Source organism: Thermobia domestica, chromosome 13, assembly GCF_964235325.1.
Source record: "Thermobia domestica chromosome 13, izTheDome1.hap1.1, whole genome shotgun sequence".
Lineage (NCBI taxonomy): Eukaryota > Metazoa > Arthropoda > Insecta > Zygentoma > Lepismatidae > Thermobia > Thermobia domestica.
In genome coordinates, this window is record NC_137466.1 from 72835598 (window position 1) to 72850341 (window position 14744).

Sequence of the window (14744 nt, forward strand, 5' to 3'; positions counted from 1 at the left end):
AATGCATAATGACGTCCAAGTTCGAGACTTTGTAGCTACTGAGACCCATGGTACTCAATAAACTGCGTATCGACTTCTATACGTGGTGTCCCAAGCGACCAACTAGAGGCGTTCCACTTATATTAGGATACCATCAGGACCGTAAGTGGATCCAGGAACAGTAAAGTAAGGTACTGTCCACTGATGAGTCCAGGTGGTCTGAAGAGTGATTTTCGGCGTCTGTGCATCTGATGGGAATGAGGGACGTGTTATGATCCAGCCATTTTTATGAAAAGAGATCGTTATTGCGGTGCCGGGGTGGCATCATGTTAGGGGCACGGGAAGTTCTGCATGGTTCACGCAGAATACTATGACTGGTGCGATGTAGTGGTGCGTTATCCTTTAATAATATGTGTGAGTTTTCCGTGGTATATGTTGCCCTATATTTCGTCTTAAAAGATTATGTGTGCGCATGTTTGGAGTTGCCACTCTCTCCCCGAATCGTAATCCCATTGAATATTTTTCAGACACGATTGGAAATAGAATTGCAACTCTAAATCCAACATCCAGGAATCTGGATGATCTCCAACAAGTGCTTGTGCAATGAAATATTTTAGTTATACACAACCTGATCTTTGTGAACAAGTTAATTGTTACACATGATTGTAATTAAAGTATATTGTGCAAGTATTTAAAAAAAATGGAATAAATAGATAAAAAGTAACACGAGGCCGGGCTTAGTCAATAGTAGAGCAAGCGGAGAAGATATTTGTTTAGTTTATATTTGTAAATTTTTATACAAGTTTTAATGTCGAAAAGACTTTTTTATTTATTTATTTCAGTCTGGGAAGTTGCTTTGTTTGCCAGGAAGATCATATGTTCCGTTTTTGATTCATATTGTAGGTGCTTAAAATATACTGTGAAGCGTGTTACATGTTTGCCATTTATGATTTTATGTAATGGGTGTCAACAAAATGCAGTTCCAGAAGTTAAATTTTAGATTTCAGATCGTACGGGTGTTATATAAATAGGCATGGGCCAGCAAATGTTCCATAATTCTTTTCATACAGCCAAAGTTGAGTTTTTTTATTTATTTATTTTAAATTTAGGCCGTTTACATTGAAGTTTCTTCTTTTATAAATTTAAACAAAATTTAAGATTTTCACTATAATCTTCTAGGTCATTGTCTGTATATTGTATATTATATTTGAAACCATAGGAAACCAGTGGCGTAACTATAATGAAGCAAGTGGAGCAGTTGCTCCAGAGCGCAAGGGCGAAAAAAATACGGAAAACTGTTCCTTAAACAAAGAACGTTTGAAAACATTTCAAAAGGTACGCTATGACTACTAGCAGTTAATTAGCAACAGCCGATACCTGGGGGGGAACTCAGGACTGAAAAATAAACGTAAGATTTTTTTTTTTTCGATAATTGGTTCGCTAACTAAAAATATGGACTGCAGTGCTTTATAATACGTATTTATCTCCGCCCTTCTGGACGCGGCATTGAGAAAAGTCATCTTGTTCAACACGATTATCATGAACTGGAAACGCATACATTATCTGCAATGAGTGGGGAACGCACTCAGAATCTTCCTTTTGAGAGAAATTTTAAAACTTTTTTTTTTTTTTTTTTCCATAGCCTTCAAACAAGCGCTTCATTAGGGACTAATTTATATATTTTACTCCTCATGGAGGTGCGCGCGAGCCCCACGCCCTCTTTCTGGATTCCCACTGGGCGATACCCGGACAATTGTGACTGCAATGTTTGTCTAGCTTGCTGCCTAGTGAAAGTTTTGCATAATGAGTCATTGTTATTTTTTATTTAATTGGATTAGGTACAGTAAACCCTTAATTCATATTAAGTATATAGTGATAACTTAGGAAAAAGATAAGTAAAAACTTCAGGTTTCTTAATAAAAATAACTTTGTATACTGTTATATACAGTGAAACCTCTACTAACGGACACCTCTATAAAGCGGACACCTCTCATAACGGACATATTTTGTAATCCCCAAACACTGTAATAGGAAAAAACATGTTGACAAACCTCTCTAAAACGGACACTCTCTAGTACGGACACGGACAGTCTTTTCTGTCTCTTATAGGTATTATTTACCTCCATATTACGGACACTTTCTCTAGAAACAAGTTGAAAAATACAGAAAAAATACATTTTCAGAAATGCATACATATATCACCAAGGAAACATTGTAATAACATTTTTCCTTGCCAACTGGCTGTTCAGAAACTCAGATGAAGCGTCTTTGTTTAACAACACCTTCATATTCTTTGCTTGCATTCCACTCCCACCCAACCTGTTTTAGAATCAAGTGATTGACAGTTGCCTGCCATTTGGGATGACACGTCATTTTACTGTTTTGCTGGAATCAAGCAGAAGACATGTTTGGTAATTTTTGTTCACGTATTCGCATATTGTCTTAGTGCCTCTATTTGTAGACGGAAGCAATAAGGTGTAAGTTGTTGTGAGCTTTCGAAATGCCACGAGAAGCGCTAATGTTAAAATTGAATTGATTGAATTTTCGAAGAATACTGAGATGTGCGAAGGATAGCTGAAAATTTTTGTATCGGTAAAACTCAAGCACCTGAGATCGTATAAAACCTAGACAAGTTAATAAAGTTGTGGTGTGAAAATGACAATGAAAAATGTCTAATTGCTTTGAACAAAGTTGGTGTGCAAGTGAATGTTTTTATAGAGTGCGGAATGAAAAAAAAAAAAAAAAAAATCCTGTGTTAGAGTCGATGCTAAAAGCTAAGAATTTAGAGGTAGCATCAGAAATGAATGTTTCAGATTTCAAGGTCTCGAACGAGTGGTTAGAGAAGTTTCGGATTAGACAAAATTTCTTTCAAAGCGATTTGTGGAGAATCCGCAGATATCGACATGCCCACAGTCATAGAACGGTTTGATAAATTACCTTCAATAGTTTGTAATTACATATCATCTTATTTACTAATTTACGTAAGAAAATATCGAAACCTCTCTAAGACGGACACCTCTCTATAGCGGACAATTTTTGATTCCCCACGGCTGTCCGCTTTAGAGAGGTTTCACTGTATATAACGCAGGATCGGAAATGCATGGGGCAGGGGGACGGCATGAGTAAATCGATGGTCGATCGATCTAGGGCGCAGTAAAACTAGTTACGCCACTGTAGGAGACACACAGTGTAGGCTTTGCGTCATGCTTTGACCCATCCATAATGTCCAACTTATACAAATGTCCACTCAATAGGTATTATTGACACCTTTTCACAAGGATAACTTTTTATGTCGAATGAATTTAAATCGTTGATCATTTTACGTTTCTTTTAGGAATGACATAGATGTGGACAATCCACAACATGAGCAATTTGCCTCGAATCTTCTATCCTCCTTAATCCAAGAATTGGAAACAAAAGCCAGCTCCATGAATACGGAAGAGCTCTTTCTTACGAAACTTAAGCTCATGGAAGCTGCCAATATGTTCAGAGTAAGTATTAATAATGTAATGCTAACTTGGATAGCTTATTTATTGCAATTTTCTGCCTTTGTGTAAGTTATCTTAAATGCACGAACTTAGACGTAACAGAAATTTTCGTTTGAGTTTGGAAATAGAATTTTCAGTTCATTTAAAACTCCCAGATACAAAGTCTGATGCTTGTTTTATGAAATGGAATGGCACGTTGTAATTTAGAATAATTCAGAATTCAAGCGGGAATAGCAAATTAATTGGTTAAGAGAAATGCAGTGAAAATGTAGTCACACACACTAAGAAACTATACTATAAGAACTTTTGCTAAACGCTTCGTCAGAAGCCAGAGTAAGAAGTAAGGAGAGATATAAAGAAAAATTGTAGATTTCAGAAGGAAGTAACTAAAGAGTCTACATGGATTCCATGTTGGTTGCGAGTTTTCAAACATGGACTTGACCTGAATAGTTTACAGCTGTGAAGTTGAATACTCTGTTCTTTAATCTATCTTTAAGTTTCTTCGTACTTCTTTCCTCGCTGTCTGACAGAGTATTGAGCAAAACCACTAGTAGTTTATTTTAAGTGTGTGTGTGTGATTGTTTTCACTCTACGTCAGGTAGGTCAAATATTAGCATTTCTTTCCTGCATTGCCAGTTATTGTATCGGACGAATTTTAGCCTTATAAATCTGTATTTTCAGTTTATAGAACAGGGTGTCTACTGATACTGGAGATACTGGAAATACTGTAATTATACTGGAATTTTGATCCACATACTGGAAAAATCATGAAACGTAATTTGTCAACAATACTTTTTTATAATTGTTTTAATAGTCTTAGAAACAGTTTTGTATCCATTGAGATTGTAAATTTTCCCAAAGCAAGAGCTGTATACATTTTGTATTTAGGCATTTAAAGCAATGGGTGGAGTGGAGGGCTCTGAGGGGAGTTGAGAGGCCCTTTAAAAAATGTTTTAAAAAATCATTATATTTCAAAAAAAAAAATCAAGATGTATTAACTAAATTTATTAAAAATAAAATAGTCTTTTGATGGTAAAACCATTACAAACCTGAAATCATCAAGAGTGATTATTTCTAAAGAATTTTTTTTTTTTTTTTTTTTAAATCATTGTATTAGGTACAGGAATTTTGCTGATAGTTACACTGAATATACTGGAATTTTGAAAATGAAACTCAGTAGACATCCTGCAGAAAGGTATTGATAAAATTGCTGTTCAACCAATTAGGAGACTAGAATAGAAAACCCCTCCTTTAAACTTAAATTGTTATTGAGATACACTTTTGCCATAGTATAATAAAACACATTGTTTCTTGGTTCCCTAATGTATTTGATATATTATGCAGTAAGATTATATATAGCAGATATCGAAATTCCTATATACCCGAAATATAAATTGTAAGAATTGCAAAAAGGTGAAAGTATCATTGTCGATATATAACATAATTGCGACAGTAAAGGGTTAAAGGAAGTTACTCAAAAATTTTTTTGCTGATAAGCTACTGATTTTCATTTTTCTCAAACTAATTAAAGTAAGGATGTAGCTACTCAGTTTCTTGATTTTTAAAAATTCGTACTGTTTCTGTATAGTTGAGGAAAGTTGACAAATTTTCCCACGACTGGCCAGGACTCCTGGGAAACTCCACTCAAACTGAGCTGGTGCTCTGTGCTCTCGTACCAGTGTCAATTTTTGTTGATTATATATTCCTCAAGATTTACCAAGTAGATTCCATTGTGTTCAGATTTGGATATGTACGTTTAAAGCGGGAAAACCTTTTGTGAAAATAGTGGATTGCTTTTGTAAAAATAATTTCTTTAATGTGTCTAATTCGACGAGGCGCGAGGAATATAAATTTTCCTATTGATCTGTGAAATCTTGAAAGTCAGGAATTCAGCTTGCTTGTAAAATGGCAGGGAGCTTACAGACTTTTACTTCTCAGAACCGATTGTTTAAAATTATAGATAAACTTATGAACTTACTTTGCTACAACATGTATTTCTTATGAACACTAGTTACAATTCACAAGTTAGTTTGTGTCAAAAATATTATAGGTTTGTAATTATACCATTGAATAATATGCGGTGTCTGTGGAAAGTTCTCAAGGAGCACAGGGAGTAGCTACACAAAATCCACGAACTACTGCTTTAAACTGAACTAGGGCAGCAACAATGAGAGAAAAATGGTGCACTCACTAGATGTTCAACTGTTCGGCATAATTGAGGAAGAATGTTGTACATGGGTCATTGCTATTTGTTGTATAATTAATTGTCACACTGGGTTTGTCGAGCAAGTATGAAATTACTTCTTCGAACTATATTATAGAGCCACGTGTATACTACGTAAACGAGTGGTTTGTATGACATGGTGTTTTCTCATTTAATACTGAAACCGGAAATAGAGCAGATTTCTGCCACTTCTGGTTGTAGTAGAGAGATTAGAGTGAAGATAGAATATATTCATGAGTGTTTATTAGATTACAGGAAACCATTTCTTGCTATCTATTACTATTTTTTACTCTATAGCGATCATCTTAAAATCCGAAGTGGTAAGTTTTATCCGCTTGTCGCTATGTATTACGGTTTTTAAACCTGAGAGTGGTTTATATCTAAAACTTCTGGTTTGAATAGAGGATTATGGGAGAAGATGGGTCTATTCTTAAAACCTGAAATCGATTTTTTTTAAAAAGTCTCCTATCTCTATTAGTTTTGGTCTGTATTTCTATCAATTGCGGTTTGAATATTGCCTCTGTAAGTGAACTCGATTCCTAACTTCTGATCCTCTACACCCTAACGAAATTTGGTGGTAAGCCATTAAGTAAATAGTCCTTGGACATTCACACTTACCTAATCTTTTTAACAAACTTTGTTTCTAATTGTAGTACTTTTCTCTACAAAATGAAAGTTGTTCCGTGTGTCTCCTTATGAACATTCGAAAAAGTTCTAAAGGAAAAAAAAAAAAAAAATATTCCTATCAAAGATGAAAATTTTCTTCCCTTTTTTGGAGGATGGGTGGGTTGGAATCCCTGGTATCCCGTGTCAATTGGCACACCGGCAAGAATAAATTTTTTAACCGATTTTAGTAACAATTTACTAGCATGTTATCCTTAAAAAAAAAAAAAAAGTCAGGTTATTAGTTTCCTTAGAGTTCGGGAAATCATTAGATACAAACGATAAGTTTGCCACTTTCTAAACCATGACTTTTCTTAGAGAAAGAAACAAATGAATCATAGTCAGGAACTGTAAACCAAGAATAGCGGATTTTTTTTTAAGTTAATTAATAATAGCACTCAGTGGGATTTAAACCACGTTAAAAAAAATTGAATCCCAAGATAGAAAAGGAACTTATCGTCCTTGCTTTTTACGATTTTTTTGTTTTTGGTCGAAAAGCATGTGTATTTTCGGTAACTACAGCAAAGTTTTTTCACATTTGTCAGTCTTTTCCCTCGAATGTGTTGTTGCCGAACTGACAATTTTAAGAGACTTAGAAAAAAAAATCTACTGTCTTAGCAAAGTATTTTTACAATATAGTTCCTTTCTTATATTATATATAGACCTGAAATTTTTAAATCGTGGTATGGAAAACTTAGAAATGGGAAGGAATTCATCCTCGCCAAATGAATAGGTATCATGTAATATGTAGTAAATATTGAAAGTCGACGGTATTTCTGGTAGCCAGGGTTTTAATTCCCTTGCATATAATATGTTTTTCTGTATATTTGGTTTTGTTAAGGTTCTATGAAAAGGATTTAAAAAAAAAAAGAAAAGAAAGAAAGAAAGAAAGAAAAAGTGTGTATTTCTGCTAATTTAACATACCATGCTTTGTTCTGTTCAAGCCGATGGATGCTGAGTTATTCATAAGAATGAATGTAAAATTCAGCAGCACACTATGTGATTAGTGTATTTGCTCAAACATATTTGAATATATTAAACATTGACATTTTTCTCTTTACAGCAACGATATGGCCACAACCCCTTAAGTCTCTTCCGCGTTATTCGACATTGCTTGAATACCGAACTCAAACTGGTTCAGCAGGTGGAAAATGTAAGTCCGCAATAATAAGTCTAGTTATTTTTAACTACATCTATGAGAGTAATTGTGTAAGCTTTATAATGGCGTTTAATAAACTTTGCATGAAGGAGTTAACTATACTAATGGAAATGAATAAAAGTTATATAAATACTGTTTCAAAATATGAATATACATGTGTATATAATGTAATTGGTTCAAGTAGGCAAAGAACACGTCGTTTAAATAAATAACTGTATTTTAAAAGGAGAATATTTTCTAAGCAAAGCAAACACTTGAAAATAAGTAAGCAATTTATTTATAAAAATATACTTGTTTAATAAAACATATGTAGCATAATATACTTGCAAATCTGTTTCGTTTAAATACTTCCTTACTTTTAATCAGAAATAGGAATCAGGTAGTAGAAGTTTCTAGTACGTAATCTTCATTGCAATCACATGGAAAGAGATAGATTACGTTTAAGAAATCCAGTGACGAACAGAAAATCAAGGCTCAGGTATCTCAAGACCTTCCAACTTTTTTTTTTTTTTTTTAACCCTGAACTGGATATCAAATTTCATATAAAAGAGGCAGTCTACAATCCTATCTATCAAAAACTTTAAGTGCTTAATAAATGAAGTGAGTAGTTACTGTGTGAAGTGATTGTTGATAGAATGCACTTCTCATTTGATCTCATGTTGCTAGACTCAACTACAGAACGTACATTATACTGGATTCGTTGTTTAATGCGGAGTTTAGTTTTACACCGCAGTATAATCTGACAAGGAACGGACATGAACATGTGATCCGGACATCCGAATCAAACCTACTCTATTCGATAAACATAACGAAGAGATGTTCATGCACAAAAAAAATAGGTGCCATGGACGATGGGAGTTAAGTCCCTGGGGTCCATTAACCCTGTTAGTATAAAGAAAATGGTAGACTCGCAGTGAAATAGCCATTGCATCAACACTGTACATGAAGAGTCATGTTTTATAGTTTATTCTTTTCAGCATGAAACAAACTTTTCAGAGGTGCTATGTATTGGGGGTCCATAACAGAGAATGACTGGAAAATTACCTCCCATCAATTTTGGCCGCGGGTAAAAGCACACAATCCAAATGAATTTTTAAAAAAAATACTATATGGGATAAGAAATGTGTGTACCAAGTTTTGTTTTGATAGACGGAATAAGTATAAGGGGAAAGGTTGTATATCAATACGCCCTGTACATACGAAACAGAACTTATGGCGTGATCTATAAAGAGAACATCATATAAAAAAATATAAACGCAGTACTATTTATCGTGATAATCGATAATCAAGATTTGTACCATATTCTCTGTAAAGTAAAGCAAGCGTTTCAATAGTTACCGCGCATATTATTCCGTGATATGTGGAGAGGGAAATTGGGGATAAGTCACAAGAATGTCTTCCAAAATATATCTATTGTGAAGTTCTGCGTCCTCTGAAGCGACATCGGAGCCTGTAGGAGTCAGTGTGCGAATTAAAGGACATTTTAACGGGGGATAAAGTGCACATCCAAGAAATTTAACATGGAGAAGTTCAAAACTTATGGGAGACATCCAGTTCGTCAGAAGGGGGTTTCCCTCTCATCCTCCCTGGTAAGTCGCACACTGGTAGGTGCACACACATACCTTGAAAAATACTATGAGATATACGAATAGGAGGTTAGTATGACACAGTAAAAACGGAATAGAAAACAAAAGAACATGGTGTAGGAGTGTTGGTGGATAACGTGGGTTTATCCCGCTGCAACTGTAGCACAGTTGCTGTTTAAAACGCTTCCTTCATTCTACAGAGAATGTGGTACAAATCTTGATTATCAGGATCAATAGTACTGCGTTTATATATATATATGTATTCTTTTTCCTAGGTATTACATGTTCTCTTTATAGGTCATGTCATAAGTAGGGTTTTGTATGTACAGAGCGTACTAGTATAAAACCTTCTCCCCTTATCCTATTGCGCCTATCAAAACAAAACTTAGTTCACATATTTCTTATCCCCTATAGTATTTTTCGAGATATATTTAGATTGTGTATTTTTACCCGGAGCCAATACAGAGGAGGCCAAAATTGATGGGAGGGATTGTTGATGAAATTTTCCCGATATTCTCCCAGTTTTCCTTGTTCAAGTACGTTATGGGCCCAATACATAGCACCTCTGGAAAGCTTGTTTCATGCTGAAGAGAATGAACTATAAAGCATGACTCTCCATGTACAGTGTTGATGCAATGGCTATTTCACTGCGATTCTACGATTTTCTTTATACTAACAGGGTTAATGGACCCCAGGGACTTACTTTCATCATCCATGACACCTAAATTTTTGTGAATGAACATCTCTTTGTTATGCTTATCGAATAGAGTAGGTATGTTACGCTTGATTCGGATGTCCTGATGACATGTTCATGTGAGAATGTTCCTATCTACAAGGTTATTCACACCAATGAGACAATAAAATCATCCTGTTTCACCTGCATTTTAATTTCATATGTATTGTTGAATAAACTGTTGATAGGCTAAGAGCAAGGAGGCATAATCATAATGTAAACTCAGTAGCGATCTTTACACGAATGACAGACCTATCCAATTAGATTTTTTTTCTTGCAAAATTCAGTTGAAGAAAGAAGAAAATCAAAAGGCGCTATCTCCAGTAGACCATTTTGCAAACTTCGGGAACAAGGCAACATCCAAAGATTTGCACGTGTTACTTAAACCACTTCCAGCAAGATTTTTTAACATATTTTTTGTTTAGTGTGCGATTTCAATATTACAGTAGTTTTTACAATATTCACATTAAATGTACGGTAACACCAAAATAAACTTACGCGTGGTGTGAATTATTGTGGTTTCATTAGATACATAAGAATTTGGTCAATATGCCTAAATTTGACTACATAATATGAATCATATGAAATGACATGGAAGTGTTGAATTAGCTAAAATGAATAAAGGACATTAAAAGCGATGGAATTATTTATTTCCAGATTCCTTTGAGGGGTGTTGTGCCTCCAGGTGCCCCTCTGTTGCCTGATTCTGCCACAGAAATTGCTCAACAGTTAGAATTTCTCCGCCGACGAACTCAGGAAACTGGGGAGGATCTTCGTAAAATGGAACAAGAACAAGAGGCATTTGCGTTGCATTATCACGAATGTACGAAACTAAATGGTAAGTATTTACTTAGAAGTTAATGTTAGTCGTAACGGTATATAGAAAATAAGTACGGGCTACGATTTTCAGTCAAGTAATGATAAACTTTCAGCTGCGTAAGAAACACACATTATCATTGCATTAACCTGAAAGTATTTGTGCGAGGATTCAAAAGTCTTCTAAAGTTCATCGATATTTCAAGCAAATTTATCGATTGTTTTCTTCAGGATGATTTCAAGCTTAATCGTGTTACGTAGTTATCTAATCACGTACTGAAGTATTTCTTCACTGGTGATAAATCAGTTATAAGAATCTGTGGATCCACCAATTAAGGAAATAACGGAAAACTGTCTGCGTAGATACTTGTATACACTTATTTTAAGCTTTTTCATGAATTACTAAGTACATTGCTTAATTTGTTTTCAGATAAATATTACCACATTTTATGGACAATTTGTTCATTTTTCCTCTTGATCCACACATTCCTAATAAAAAAGGCGCTCGGGGATCTTACCCACACTGAGACTGAACTTAAATGCCATTAGGACTGTCACTTAGCTTAGTGATCCCTAAAATGATTGATTCGACACTAATATTAGTCTTCATTATTTTATGTATCATCTCCCCACTCCCACTCAATGAGTGATTGAGGCTGAAATTGGACTAAGGCGACATTGGATGTGTCACGATTCACCTCAGTGACCCTGAAAACTAAGTATTTGACAATAATATCTATCTTTTTTTTTTTAATTATTATTATTGTTATAAGTTAAATCTCCCATTACCCCGCTGGGACCTGAATTTGGACTTAAAGGATACTGGAACTGTCACGAATCAAGTTAGGGATTCCGAAAACTGTGAATTTGACACTATTATCGGTTATTATTATTATTATTATTATTATTATTATTATTATTATTATTATTACTTGTCACCATTTCACCCCTACCCAGGATGTTAATGGAGGCTGAACTTAAGACTTAAATGGCACCTGGAGTGTTATTATCTAAGCAGCCTCGAAAACTATGGATTCGACATTAACATGGGTTCGTTTTCGATCATTTTTATGTCTCCCACTCCCCTCTAGGTGTGCTAGGTTGACTTTACCCCAACTGGGGCTGAACTTCGACTTAAACGGCGTCGGGACGGCCATCACTTAATTTAGCAGTGGTGAAAACTATTCATTCAACACTAATATCGGTCGTGTTCGATTATTTTTATATGTAGCCATTTCATCCCACTCCACCCTCGGCTGCTAATGGAGACTGAAATTGAATTTAAACGATATTGGAAGTGTCACCGTTCGTCTCAGCAACCCGGAAAGCTGTGAATTCGACACTCAAGTTGATCGTTTTCGATTATTTTTGTCACCCTTCCCACTCTCTATATGTACCGTGGGGTTACCCCATAGTACTATTCTCGAGATCGTAAGTAATATGTGTACCAAGTTTCGTTAAAATTGCTCCAGGCATTCCAGAGTTATGTTGGAACATACATACATACAAAAGGATAAAAAAGTAATGGCAACATTGTTATAATTCGTACCTGGCTTTATGCACAGAACAACACCTGTTACGTTCCTTCAGTGTAAAAGGCTTCCATCTTAACACCGTCATTGCCGCATATTTCCTTAGCAGCTACGGAACTCGTGTAATGCTGAGACGCGGCTCTCAGACAGAACAAAGTTGCCACTACTTTTTATCCAGCCTATATATATAAACGAAAATATTGTACGCCAGATACAGCTAATAAAAGGTTGAGTAAACAACTTACAGCAAATTAATATGCGTGAATTTATATCCTTAAATAAATCATAATTGTCAGTTTCTTTGGTAGAAATATCGATATCAAAAGAAGCTTTTGAAAGACTTTTACCGTGCCTATAAGGAACAACAATTAAATTACTTTCGTTTTTTATTCTGTATCCGCCATTACGTCGTTGTAATAAAGCTATTAACTGTGTTTACATCGACTTCTATTATTAACTTGGTACATATTTTTGGTTCCGATAGTTGCGAAGTACTGTTTAGTATCCTTTGCATAGTCGTTAAGGGAATGTATTTTTTTGTGAGTTTTTGTAGAGAAATTGAGGCAACAAATGATTCGTTGAAATGGTGCATGTGTTTTAATTTATTCTGGTAGTAATTGGTATGTGTGGTGGTAATTGGGACTAATAATTCAATCTATCTTTATTACAGCTCACATACAGCATCTTCAAACTCAGCCAAAGAATAAACAAAATCAGGAATTAGAACAGAATCTTCGACATCGGAAAGAAGCACTTGAACAAATGTTAAGCCAGAAGGTAAGCGATTGAGGTTCATAGTTGCGGTAGATGCTGTTCCTTCATTGTAATTTTTTTATGTATTTTGTTGTTAGATTTTTAAAAAAAAAATCGTAAAACTATTCGGAATCAGCTAATATCTACAATAATGCAGCCGTTTGAGATTAGAATCTAATGTTAAGCTGATGCGTCAGAGAAAATAAACAAATTCGAAAATCAGTTCATTTATGTATAATATAAAGAGTATCCCTATAAAGGAGGGATTTTAAAGACTACTTCAATACTGTACTCTGTAGAATATAATGTATGGTAGAAAAGTACAAGGGTTAGATTTTTAGTAATGGCAACATTGGTATATCTTGAGAAGTAGAAGACTTACAAGGTTCGAAGTTTTACAGGCCCTCGATGTAATCACCAGCATTGTGAATCACGCGTTCTCAGCGATGTGGAAGCTGGATGCCGTTGGCAGTTTCTAATCTCTGGATAATGCAGATAGAGCGATCGGTTGCCCGGACGAGATCATCAACTGTACGGAAGCGTGTCCCACGAAGTGGTTCCTTCATCTTCGGGAAGAGATCGTAGTAGCAGGGACTTAAATCTGGAGAATACGGGGGGGGGGGTGATACAGCACTTTCCAGCCCCAACGATGCAACAAATCAGTAACCGCACCTGCTGAACGATGGTGGGTTCGTCAGGAAGTGGCATCGTTTTCGTCTTACATCTGTTCGCAGATTGCTTTGCAAAAAATTGCAGTAGTACTCTGCACTAACGGTATGTCTTTGGGGGACGATATGGTTTATGATTACACCATCCCAGTTGTATACAATGATGAACATAGCTTTCACATTCGTTGGAATATTCCAAACTGTTGTTTTTCTGGATTACCCAGGATGACGCCAATTGTTTGATTGCCGTTTCAGCTGCGGTTCATCCGCTCTGGCTAAGGTCTCATCAACAGCAATAATCCGCCATAAGAAGGCCTCACCTTCACGTTGATTCCGCTGCAAGTGTGTTCGAGCGGCATCATATCACAGTCACTTGTGTTGTTCAGTCAGATCAAGTGGAACCCACCTTTAGGCAATTTTACGCAATCCCAGGTTCTTCAGAATTTTCAGCACAGTCGAATGCGCTAGTCCTGTATCGTTGGCCAATTGACGAATCGTAGTGTTCCGATCCGCTAGCACTAACGCGTTCACGTTCTGCACATCATCTTCACTTACAGGAAGATGGCCGGAGCGAGACATGTCTGACATTTTGTCGTCCGTCATTAAAGGCTTTGATTCACCTTGCTATTGTACGGTATGATAATACACTTACACCGCAAACATCCTGCAATACTTCGTAGTACTGTTTTGCATTCCTACCTCTAGCGCATTCAATTTTCAACCAGCTCATCTGATCTTGCTTCATAAACATGACTGTATTCCGCGAGCACTCACGCAGCGTGACTGTAGCCCATGAGCACTCACTCAGAACTGCCTTCTAAATGCTGCGCTGCGCGCGCATGGATGGGAGCTATTAAAAAATTAAACTGAGAATTAAACAAGAGTATACTTGAATAGTACAGATTCATACTAAAACTGTTTTTACGAAAAGCTGTTTAATGTTTATTTTTCATGGGCAAATTATTTCTCGTGACAGTACAGGATTTCCACCGACCTGGAAAAGTCGGGGAACTTTGATAGAAAATCCGTGAAAGAGATAGGATTCTTGCAGTTGGAGTGAGTGGTAAAATTATTTACTTTCGTGTTTCGGTTTTTATTATTATTATTATTATTATTATTATTATTATTATTATTATTATTATT

At 35.6% G+C, this 14744-nt stretch overlaps 1 protein-coding gene across 3 annotated transcripts in view; it reads left to right on the forward strand.

Annotated features, from left to right (window-relative positions):
- The window catches only part of Stat92E (Signal transducer and transcription activator Stat92E), a 110976-nt gene that overhangs the window by 19119 nt on the left and 77113 nt on the right, over positions 1–14744 (forward strand). For all 3 annotated transcript variants that reach the window (XM_081735911.1, XM_081735913.1, XM_081735912.1), the window contains exons 3-6: positions 3314–3470; positions 7418–7507; positions 10490–10670; positions 12851–12957. In XM_081735911.1, the coding sequence (XP_081592037.1) occupies positions 3314–3470; positions 7418–7507; positions 10490–10670; positions 12851–12957 (535 nt within the window). The remainder of the gene's footprint in view (positions 1–3313; positions 3471–7417; positions 7508–10489; positions 10671–12850; positions 12958–14744) is intronic.